The sequence below is a fragment of the Emys orbicularis genome, chromosome 1 (genome assembly GCF_028017835.1).
Source record: "Emys orbicularis isolate rEmyOrb1 chromosome 1, rEmyOrb1.hap1, whole genome shotgun sequence".
Classification (NCBI taxonomy): domain Eukaryota; kingdom Metazoa; phylum Chordata; order Testudines; family Emydidae; genus Emys; species Emys orbicularis.
In genome coordinates, this window is record NC_088683.1 from 39,101,804 (window position 1) to 39,114,174 (window position 12,371).

Here is a 12,371-nt window from a genome sequence, read left to right on the forward strand (position 1 = left end):
TTATAGGGGTAACAGAAACATAGTGGAATAGTAGTCATGACTGGAGTACAGGTATTGAAGGGTATGTGCTGTTTAGGAAAGACAGAAAAAAGGCAAAGGTGGTGGAGTAGCATTGTATATCAATAATAAGGTAGACTGTAAAGAACTAAGAAGGGATGAAACGGATAAGACAGAGTCTGTCTGGGCAAAAATCACATTGGGGAAGAAAGCTAATAGAGCCTCCCCTGGGATAGTGCTTGGGGTGTGCTATAGACCACCAGGATCTGATTTGGATATGGCTAGAGACCTCTTTAATGTTTCTAATGAAGTAAATACTAATGGGAATTGTGTGATCATGGGAGACTAACTTCCCAGATATAGACTGGAGGACAAGTGCTAGTAGTAATAATAATAGGGCTCAGATTTTCCTGGATGCGATAGATGATGAATTCCTTCACCAAGTAGTTGCTGAACCAACAAGAGGGGATGCCATTTTAGATTTGGTTTTGGTGAGTAGTGAGGACCTCATAGAAGAAATGGTTGTAGGGGACAACCTTGGTTCGAGCGATCATGAGCTAATTCAGTTTAAACTAAATGGAAGGATAAACAAAAATAGATCTGTGACTAGGGTTTTTGATTTCAAAAGGGCTAACTTTAAAAAATTAAGGAAATTAGTTAGGGAAGTGGATTGGACTGAAGAGCTTGTGGATCTAAAGGCAGAGGAGGCCTGCAATTACTTCAAGTCAAAGTTGCAGAAACTATCAGAAGCCTGCATCCCAAGAAAGGGGGGGAAAAAATCATAGGCAGGAATTGTAGACCAAGCTGGATGAGCAAGCATTTAAGATGGGATTAAGAAAAATAAAATAAAAAGCAGAATGCCTACAAGGAGTGGAAGATGGGAGTGATCAGCAAGGAAAGCTACCTTATTGAGGTCAGAACATGTAGGGATAAAGTGAGAAAGGCCAAAAGCCATGTAGAGTTGGACCTTGAAAAGGGAATTAAAACCAATAGTAAAAGGTTCTATAGCCACATAAATAAGAAGAAAACAAAGAAAGAAGAAGTGGGACCACTAAACACTGAGGATGGAGTGGAGGTTAAGGATAATCTAGGCATGGCCCAATATCTAAACAAATACTTTGCCTCAGTCTTTAATGAGGCTAATAAGGAGCTTGGGGATAATGGTAGGATGACAAATGGGAATGAGGATATGGAGGTAGATATTACCACATCCGAGGTAGAAGCCAAACTCAATCAGCTTAATGGGACTAAATCAGGGAGCCCCGATAATCTTCATCCAAGAATATTAAAGGAACTGGCACATGAAATTGCAAGCCCATTAGCAAGAATTTTTAATGAATCTGTAAACACAGGGGTTGTACCGCATGACTGGAGAATTGCTATTTTTAAGAAAGGGTGGAGGGGGGAGAAGTGTCAAACTAACTATAGGCCTGTTAGTTTGACATCTGTAGTATTCAAGGTCTTGGGGAAAAAATTAAAGAAGAAAGTAGTAAAGGACATGGAGGTCAATGGTAATTGGGACAAAATACAACATGGTTTTACAAAAGGTAGATCATGCTAAACCAACCCGATCTCCTTCTTTGAGACTACAACAGGACATACTGAAAGGTGAACTGTCAGGCTGGAGGGAGGTTACTAGTGGAGTTCCTCAGGGATTGGTTTTCTGACCAATCTTATTTAATCTTTTTATTACTGACCTTGGCACAAAAAGTGGGAATGTGCTAATAAAGTTTGCAGATGACATAAAGCTGAGAGGTATTGCCAATACAGAGAAGGACTGGGATATCATACAGGAATATCTGGATGACCTTCTAAACTGGAGTAATAGTAATAGGATGAAATTTAATAGAGAAAAGTGCAAGGTCATGCATTTAGGGATTAATAACAAGAATTTCTGTTATAAACTGGGGATGCATCATTTGGAAGTAACAGAAGAGGAGAAGGATCTCGGAGTATTGGTTGATCACAGGATGACTATGAGCCGCCAATGTGATATGGCTGTAAAAAAAGCTAATGCGGTCTTGGGATGCATCAGGCGAGGTATTTCCAGTAGAGATAAGGAGGTGTCAGTACCGTTATACAAGGCACTGGTGAGACCACATCTGGAATACTGTGTGCAGTTCTGGTCTCCCATGTTTAAGAAGGATGAATTCAAACTGGAACAGGTACAGAGAAGGGCTATTAGGATGATCCGAGGAATGGAAAACCTGTCTTATAAAACGAGACTCAAAGAGCTTGGCTTGTTTAGCCTAACCAAAAGAAGGCTACGGGGAGATATGATTGCTCTCTATAAATATATCAGAGGGATAAACAACAGGGAGGGAGAGGAATTATTTAAGCTCAGTACCAATGTGGACACAAGAACAAATCGATATAAACTGGCCATCAGGAAGTTTAGACTTGAAATTAGACGAAGGTTTCTAACCATCAGAGGAGTGAAGTTCTGGAACAGCCTTCCAAGGGGAGCAGTGGGGGCAAAAGACCTATCTGGCTTCAAGACTAAGCTTGATAAGTTTATGGAGGGGATGGTATGATGGGATAGCCTAATTTTGGCAATTAATTGATCTTTGATTATTAGCGGTAAATATGCCCAATGGCTTGTGATGGGATGTTAGATGGGGTGGGATCTGAGTTACTACAGAGAATTCTTTCCTGGGTGTCTGGCTGGTGAGTCTTGCCCACATGCTCAGGGTTTAGCTGATCACCATATTTGGGGTCGGGAAGGAATTTTCTTCCAGGGCTGATTGGCAGAGGCCCTGGGTTTTTTTCCCCCCCTTCCTCTGCAGCATGGGGCACGGGTCACTTGCTGGAGGATTCTCTGCACCTTGCAGTCTTTAAACCACGATTTGAGGACTTCAATAGCTCAGACATAGGCTAGGGGTTTGATACAGGAGTGGGTGGGTGATATTCTGTGGCCTGAGTTGTGCAGGAAGTCAGACTAGACGATCATAATTGTCCCTTCTGACCTTAAAGTCTATGATTCTGGACTCTTATAATTTTAGAACAAACATACATTTAAGTATGGGTGAATAAAATTGCCTCAAGAGTTTCTGCTTGTTACAGGGCAGACTGATTGGGTGACATTAACAGAGAATTTCTTTCCTTTCAAATGTTTAAAATTAACATTTCAGAAATCCATAGATGAATGGCAAAGGAAAAAATAAGATGGGACTTATTCCCCCCCCCCTTTTTTTTTTTAAAGCATATAGAAGAGCTGAAACACTTCTGACAAAAATAGTTTTTTTGCTTCGTTTTTACATTAGTAACTGAGGCCCTATCTAAAAAGACAGACTCTGGGCTTATCTACACTCAAAATGCCATAGCGGTGCAGCGGCACCGATGCACCACTTTAGCGCTTCAGTGAAGATGCTATCTGTGGAAACAGGAAGGCTTCTCCCATTAGCGTAGATAATCCACCTCCCTGAGAATCAGTAGCTATGTCAACAGGATAAGTCCTCCCGTCAACACAGCGCTGTCTGTACCAGGAGTTAGGTCAGTATAACTGCACTGCTCAGCAACGCAGTTATAGCGAACACAAATTGCTAGTGTAGACCAAACCTAAAATGACTGGAAAACTAAGGGAATTATGACATCACAAGAGACTGAAAACAGCCACTAAGAGGGTTAAAGGATTTTTAGACAGTGATTAAAACCTTGTTTTTACTAATACTTCTTCCTAATGAACACCTGGGACAAATAACATCTTTGTTAAATATTCCACATCCTTGTCTCTCCAATTAATTAAGGTCTGACAGTTCACACCACACACCTCCTATACACCTACTCCCCAAGCACTTCTCCAGCAAAACCAGCTAAGGTTTAAAAAAAAAAAAAAAAACCCTTTTGTAACTTTTTTTTTTGAAATGTGTTGCTCATGTCCATTCCATTCTAGGTGTGTACACGCCCACATGTGCGGTCGTCGGAAATTTTTGCCTTAGCAGTATCCATAGGGCCGCCCGTGGTGCCCCCTTGAGTGCTGCGTCCATGCGCTGGCATATCAGGCGCCGTCGGCCCTACGCCCTCTCAATTCCTTCTTGCCGACAACTCAGACAGAGGGGTAGGAGGGCAGGCAATGGAATGGACATGAGCAACATATCTCGAAGAACAACAGTTACAAAAGGTAGGTAACGTTTTTTCTTCGTTGATTGCTTCCTCGTGTCAATTCCATTCTAGGTGACTCACAAGCAGTATCAACAGAGGTGGGCTCGGAGTTCAAAGTCTTGCATCTTGCAGCACAGCTTGGCCAAAGCCAGCATCGTCTTGAGCTTGCTGGGTCAGCATGAAATGTGATGCCGTGTGGATGGACAACCAGAGAGTGGCTCAACAGATCTCTTGGATCGCCATCAGGAGAACCTTTGCCAGTTTATAGCAGTAGCGGATGCAGGCTGTAATCCAGGATGAGATTCTCTGAACAGACACCAGACAACCTTTCATCCTGTTCGCAACCACAATGAACAACTGTGTTGACTTACGGAACGGCTTCGTTCTATCTATGTAGAATGCCAACGCCCTCCTGACGTCCAGGGTGTGAAGCCTGCGTTCCTCATCAGACGCATCAGACAGAAGACTGGTAAGTATATGTCCTGGCCAGTATGACACTGAGAAATGACCTTGGGCAGAAACACCAGATGTAGATGCAGCTGGTCCTTGTCCTTCTAGAAGACCATATAGGGTGGCTCTGAGGTGAGCGCCCTGATCTCAGACATCCATTACGGCAACCAGGAACGAAACCTTCCAGGAGAGAAGCAGGAGGGAGCAGGAAGTCAGAGGCTCAAAGGGAGGTCCCATGAGCCTTCACAGCACAAAATTCAGGTCCCGGGGAGGGGGGGAAGAGGGGTGGATCCCGGACATGTGGATAGAGGCGCTCCAGACCCATCAAAAACCGTGCCGTCATAGGATGAGCGAAGAGAGACTTGCCCTGGAACGGAGGATGCAACGCCAAAATGGCAGACAGGTGGACCTTGATCGAAGAGATGGACAACCCTTGGAGTTTGAGGTGCAGCAGATAATCCAATATGTCCTGCAGCGAAGCCTACTCAGCCCTAAGATGCGTCGCTCTGAGGCCCAGCACTCGAACCATTTCCATTTAGCCAGGTAGGTTGCCCTGGTGGAGGGTTTCCTGCTACCCAGCAAGACATGTTGGACACAGGTCGAGCATGCCCGCTCGTCTGCGCTTAGCCACGCAGTAGCCAAGCCGTCAAGTGCAGCGCTGCCAGGTTTGGATGCAGCAGAGTGCCGTGGTTCTGGGACAGCAGTTCTCGCCAAGGAGGCAGTGGAAGAGGCGTGGCTGCCGAATGGCTCAGCAACGTGCCAAACCAGTGCTGACGGGCCACGCGGGGGCTACCAGGATAACAGTTGCTCTGTCCTGCTTGACCTTCACAAGGACCCTCTGAATTAACAGCACTGGCAGGAAGGAATACATCAGTGCTCCCGACCATGGAATGGAGAAGGCGTCCAAAAGGGAACCTCTGTCCAGACACCGAATCAAACAGAACGCGTGACACTTTCTGTTCTGTCTGGATGCGAACAGATCCACCTGGGGAGTCCATCACCTCTGGAAGATTATGTTGACCACCTCTGGATGGAGTGACCATTCGTGGTGAGACGAGAAGGTCCTGCTGAGGTGATCTGCCAAGAGGTTCCTGGTGACCAGCGACCAGATGAATGGCATGCTGCACACAAAAGTCCCAAAGACTGAGCGTCTCTTGACAAAGGGCCGAGGACCTGGCAGTGCCCTGTCTGTTGATGTAATACATCGTGGTGATATTGTCCGTCAGTGTTTTTTTATATACCTTTCAGCTTCTCTCAATATGTCATAAAGCATCAAAAAAGGAACAAGCCAATTTTTAAAAATTTCTGTACAAGTTAAAACTAACTTATGATTTTCTATCTTTTTAAAAAGCTTTCCCTCTCACTCTCCTATACAAAAGAGTCCTACACAATTCTTGTAATTTTTTTCTGCCATCTTTTAATGTTCATTTGATAATACCAGCATTCTTGGCAAGGCTTCAACAACCAAGTCAATGGTTTCAACCTTAACACCATCTTAAAGGTTTTATTATGGAGAGTTATGTTATTTTATGAAGGGTGGGAGGGATTAAGATCTTTCTGGGAGATAAGAGATCAGAGAAGCAGAAGTAAAGAATGTTATCACTAAAACTGACTGGTTTTAGACCTCACAGAAGATAATATTTTGATGTTTGGTATATCACCATCTACTCCCAAAAACATTACTTATTTTACATTAATGTATTTCTATTTTATTAGAAAATCATAAAAACACAGAAACTGTCATATCAAACAGACCAGCAGTCCTGTCTCTTAACACTGACTAGTAAATACAATGACCTTGCTTCAAAGTGCTTATTGTAATGACCATAAATAAATAAATAAAAATACAGGAAGAACTCATCATCTGTCAAGTGGAAAAAAGGAAGGGAAGAGTACCTAAATATGGTTATGATTTTGCTATTGCTCAAGAAACTACATGAAAAGGTGAGATTTCAAGAAGGAGACTGCACAGTGTAAGGGGCACAGGGACAAAATATAAGGCATAGCGGATAGTGTGGGAAGAAGTGCCCAACATCTTATGTGGACAGATAACAAGTGAGAGACTTTGAAGAACAAGAGTTGGCAGTGCACAGACTTAAATAAGAGCGTAATGGAGGAGACTAGATATTGACAGTAATAAACCTGGGAACACCATTCAACCACTTCACTTTCCTTCCAGAGACTACCACAGCCTTGAACATTTGATATGTAGTACAGAAAATATAAAGCTTTTCTTAAATTGCTCATTATATTCCTATAATACAAAAAGATTACATTTAATCCTCATACTAATGAAACTGAAAAATTATTATATTGGTTTATCTTCCAATTACTATGAATGTTGATCTGTACTAGGAGAAACATGAGGAATGCAATCATAGAAGAACGCCTTTAAGCAGAACTTGTCTATGAATGCATGATACAGGTACATCTGAATAAAAAAAAAAAACAGTCTTTTGAACACAAACATTTTGACTATCAATATGAAATAATGATTTAGTAAAATATCCCTCTAAAAACAGAAATGTCATACTCTTGCATTTTCTGTATTTCTAATTTCATTTAATTTTGACTGAACACTAACATGCTACTCTGTAGAATGTTAAGACCTGAACCTGCAAAGGAAATCAATGTCCACTGGATTTGGATTTCGCAAAGACATAAGGAAGGGTCTGTGCAAGTGGACCTCTCTAAAGGATCATGGTCCACGGTTTCCCTGACAGGCTGCGTGCCAAAGGTTGCCGATCCCTGATCTATACTATAAACTTTTGTAAATGTAATTTAAATGTTCGGATTAATTTCGTAAATGGGCCTATAGATAATCTGTACATTCTGTATATAGAATATATAGCAATGTTATACTGTGTACATATTTTACATTATGCACTTGTATTAACAATTGGTGAAAGTAAACAAGTAGCGATAGCAGCTCTGTATATTTTCAATGCAGATTAATCCATTGTCCAAATTCAAAACATCAATCTAGTCTCACGGTATTTATGTAAAATACATTAATCTTTCTTATTATAACAAATCAGATGTTAGTGTTATTTCGAAGTATGTCTGAAAAAGCATTTGTACAGAAAAAAATCATTTAGAAATTGCACCAAATGTTACTTGTAATTTCCTCACCATATATTTTCTGGCAATGGAACCTCCTCCAACTGACTCAACGGTAAATAAAAACTTTTTAAAATTATGCTTTCACAGCATAAGTTTTTTGTGCAGATCCAATTTTGTTTAAGTGGAGTCAAAACTAACATCATGCATACACGTTTCAAACATAAAAATCTATATATCAACATGACAAATGGTACAGTATATGAAAAAAAAAAAGAATTTTAAAGAGCAACATAAGGAAAGTACATATTACTAGTTTCTTACTTTATCCTTCCCCCGCCTCCCCATACATTTGTTCTATTCAAAGTATCTACTACAAATATAACTGAGAAAAACACGATCAAGAAGAATAATTAACTTACACAACTGCATCTCACAAGACAGAATATGTTCCTCATAAAATTTCTGAAAGAACTAGTCCAGGTGACATCTAGCCATGGTAATCTTACAGTTCGATCCTTTAGCTCAAATATTTGACACCAACAATTTTCTTATGCGTGGCTTTACTTTTTAAAAATCTTGATTTAAAAATAGGAATTTTCTAAAGAAAAGCCAACAATGCCTTATGATTTTAACACTCCAGATATATATTCTGTATAGCTATCACTCACACATTCTAAACTTATAGTCATAACTGCTTCATAAAAGAAAAGGTGTTAGATGGAAAATTAATACAAAATAAAAAGGCATGTGAGAAATACAACATAAAAAGTCAGATAGAGTATACTGAGGGCTGCTGATGGGGGGGAGGGGGTTGCATGTTTATGTCCTATAAAGAAATTTAATGTAGATTCACCAGTGGTCTTTTCAGAGGAAGCGAGTTGTTTGTCTCCCCTAGTGGATGCAAGGGAAAGATAACAAGAAGCAAGCATAACTAAAAAAAATTTTTTTTAGAGAAAGAGAGAGGTCTGTACTGCAGCAATAAAAATTTGAGAAGCAATCTCAATAATAAAGGACTGTCAGCAACAAACCAATAACTTCCCTAAATCATAACTGCACTCGGTTCAACTGTGAGGAAAAAATGCTGAAGTGTTGAAATAATGTAAATAATTAAAGAATTATTTAAAGTAAATATACATTAAAATGTCTGTTGTATCATCTGCATTATCTTCCAATATTTCTGCCCGCCAATACGCAAGTTTTGTAATATTTACCTGTATCCAAGCGCTTTACAGGGGACTCATCATCAACCTCAGAATCTCCACATGCACTTCTTGATCTTTTCCTTGGCTGCAGAAGAGTCTCCAACCTTGGAAGGACTACAGACAAAAAGGTTTTGGTCCCTAGCTGTGGAGAAGTTGGCTGGGTTTCAGTGTTCTTTGCAGACTTTGGGGGGCTTATACTTTTTGATTTGCAGAAGAGAATGGATGTACGTCTGTTTACATCAGTTGATGACTCAGCTACAGCAGAAACAGTCGACTCATTGAGATTACTGTCAAGTAAGTGTTCTGGAGTGTGTCCATTTATTTCTTTCTGAATGGAAGTGCTATATAATTCATTATCAAATTTTACTCTTTTGTAAAGCTTACTCTGCTCTGGATTGAGTTCTACTGGTTTGAGGGTTGGTGGTTCTGAATTAGTCTCCAAGTTTGAAGGAAGAGGTAATGCATCTGATGGTTCAAGTTTAGGGGGAGATTTATCTCCTGAAAAAATTATAAATAGAGTGTGATTTTTGAAAACTGGTAGTTATAAAATCTATTATAACACTCACTATAAATGTGCAGCTCAACAAATAATTGTTGTTTGGAAACAAACCATAACATTTTAAATACATAAACGTTTGGCTAGCAACAACCTATCCTAGTTAGTAGTGCCTAGTTTTATACTGGGATTGTAACAAAATAGGTGTTTACATTTAGTGTTAAAAGTTTAAACCTGGGCAGGTATTTTTACCTTACATGCAATTATATTTAACATCTTAGGTACGAGAACTTTTTACAGAAAAGTAGAGTAGCAGATGATTTGTATCTGGTAATACAAGTATTTAACCATTAACATTAAAATTCTGAATAAAATACATTTTCCTAATTTAAATATTCATCTTACCTGTTTAAGTTAATTTAAATAAGAAAAGCATTTTTAAAGCAGATAAAAGCCATTTTTAAAAATTGCATTTATAGCTTAGCCTATCAGAATTAACTAAGAGTGGGCTATAAACCATTACCAAATTCACAAATTGGAAAGTTCTGCAAAGCTGCTTTACAGTTATGGCTACCAGTTTTAAATTTTAAAACGTATAGTTACTGACAAATGCTTGGCAAAGACATCTTTGCAGACATTACAGGAGAAATCAGAAAAACCACCCCTCTACCAATTTTTCTTTTCCCCCTATCCAACCCAACTGTCAATTCTGACTTTTGTTTTTCTTTTCTTTTCTTTCAATTTCATGGTGTAGAATGGCAAGACACACATTGTGGGTGTTTAGATAAAACCAGTGCTAGAAAATGCTCTTTAACACAAATGACAGGAGAAAAAAAAATCTGCTCTACAGAATTCAATAAAATGAGCAAAAATTACCCAACCCATAGTTTGCAACAGATAAGTGTAAAAATTGTTCATCTTTCCTATACCTCTAAAAAAAACCCATGTTGAGACATCTACCTCCTTTCTCTACAGGTATATTGCTACACTAACAAAATGAAAAGGCTATATCTTTACAGGTGAGCATTTATGCAATCAAATGTAACTTGTTGCACCACAAAAATAATAGTTGGTGTAGAACACAAAAGGATCAAACATATTTAACTAATCTCATGCAGATTTAAATTTACATATGTATAGTGCACATAAACCAGCCAGAAAGTCTGGAATTCTATTGACAAACGATAATTCATTAGTTTGTCATTGTTTATTTACAACAGTGCCCACTGTGTGGTAAATGCTTTCTATACATGCAAAAAGGACCACCTTTGTTTTGAGGAGTTCACAATCTATGAATTAGTATTGAAACACCTAAAATGTTAAAATCTCAGTTGCATTCAAATCATAACGAGGTGGAATCCGGTGCTTCTCTTGTGAACTTACTCAGGACAGGATCCCAAAATGAGAATCCTGTACAAATGGTATCTTTAAAAAACAAATGTAAACTTTCTTTTTAAGCACCGATTTGATAAGAATGTTTTATATTGTTCCTCTTTATAAAATCGAAATTATTTGCAAGAAAAATGTGATACACCTCTACCTCGATATAACGATGTCCTCGGGAGCCAAAAAATCTTACCGCGTTATAGGTGAAACTGTGTTATATCAAACTTGCTTTGATCCAGCGGAGTGCGCAGCCCCGCCCCCCTGGAGCACTGCTTTACCAAGTTATATCCGAATTCGTGTTATATCGGGGTAGAGGTATATATGAGAGACAGACACAATAAATAAATACCAATGGAAGCAACTAGCAAAAGGGAAGAATTACAAAGCTGTAATTTTACTGAGGTACTCTGCAAATATTATAACTCTCAAGAATATAGACCTTTTTTGTGTGGTCAGAAATCCAAAATGGAATTATAAACATACTGGATAATCCACAGAACTTTGAGAGACTAACAATGTAAAAATTCCTCTACCCTGGTCAATGCCTGTTGCGTTTATTTACTTACCGTATCTACTCGATCATAAGCCGGTTCGTTTATAAGCCGACCCCCACAAGATGGGTAAGTAAAAAAATGGAAAATGACCCGTTCATAAGCCGACCCTATAATTCAGGGGTCAGCAAACTTTGGCTCCCGGGCCATCAAGATAAGCCACTGGTGGGCCGAGATGGTTTGTTTACCTCGAGCGTCCACAGGCACGGAGGTAAAGCTAAGTAAACAAAGTGTCCCGGCACGCCAGCTGCTTACCCTGATGGGCCGGGACAGCAACTGGTGGGGAAATTTTTTTGAGGGGGAGAAGCTAGGAGTCAGGGGAGTAACCCCTGTGGATCACCCCCCCACATGACCCAACTCCTAGCCCCACACTCTCCCCATCCCATCCCTACCCACTTTATATGGGGAGAGTCAGGGGAGGCTGTCTCTGACCTGGCTGGAGCTGCTCTGGCAGGCTGGGCAGCGCGGCCGCAGCCTGCTCCGGCAGGCCAGACCTGGCGGCGCGGCCGCAGCATGTTCCAGCGGGCTGGGCCGCGTGGCCGCAGCGTGCTCCGGCACCCGGGCGGCACGGCCACAGCCTACTCTGGGGGGTGGGGCCGAGCGGCACGGCTGCCATCCCCGGAGCTGCAGCTGCTTTGGAGGCTGGGGGGGAGAGCAGCATGGCCAGAAGTGGAGAGACTCCAGCCCTGCCTCTTCCCTTCTGGCTGTGCTGCCTCTCCTTGCTCCCTCTGTTGGGGGAGGGGCTGTGTCCCACCTCTCCCTCTCTACACCCGTTCATAAGCCGACCCCCGTCTCTGGTGCTTCCCTATTTTACTAAAAAAATTCGGCTTATGAACGAGTATATATTTATTTTTAAAAATAACTACTAGGATCTACTTGCCTGCATTTCCCATGTCTGTTTTGCAATATGTTTCCAATTCTTTTCTAACTCATTTCTATTCCAGAGTTTAAATTTAAGCTATTTACAATCCTTAAAGGTATATGAATTTTTAACTGTATTTTCGACTTACTACATCAATTCTGAATAATTATGTTAACACGTTTTTAAAAAGTACATTTATTTCAGTTATATGTAATAAGTGCATGTCTAACCACTATGCATTTTATTTATATACGCATCTTTTG

At 40.5% G+C, this 12,371-nt stretch overlaps 1 protein-coding gene across 1 annotated transcript in view; it reads right to left on the reverse strand.

Annotated features, from left to right (window-relative positions):
• The window catches only part of BRD1 (bromodomain containing 1), a 117,087-nt gene that overhangs the window by 39,921 nt on the left and 64,795 nt on the right, over window positions 1-12,371 (reverse strand). The window contains exon 8 of the mRNA XM_065423195.1: window positions 8,823-9,311. Within this exon, the coding sequence (XP_065279267.1) occupies window positions 8,823-9,311 (489 nt within the window). The remainder of the gene's footprint in view (window positions 1-8,822; window positions 9,312-12,371) is intronic.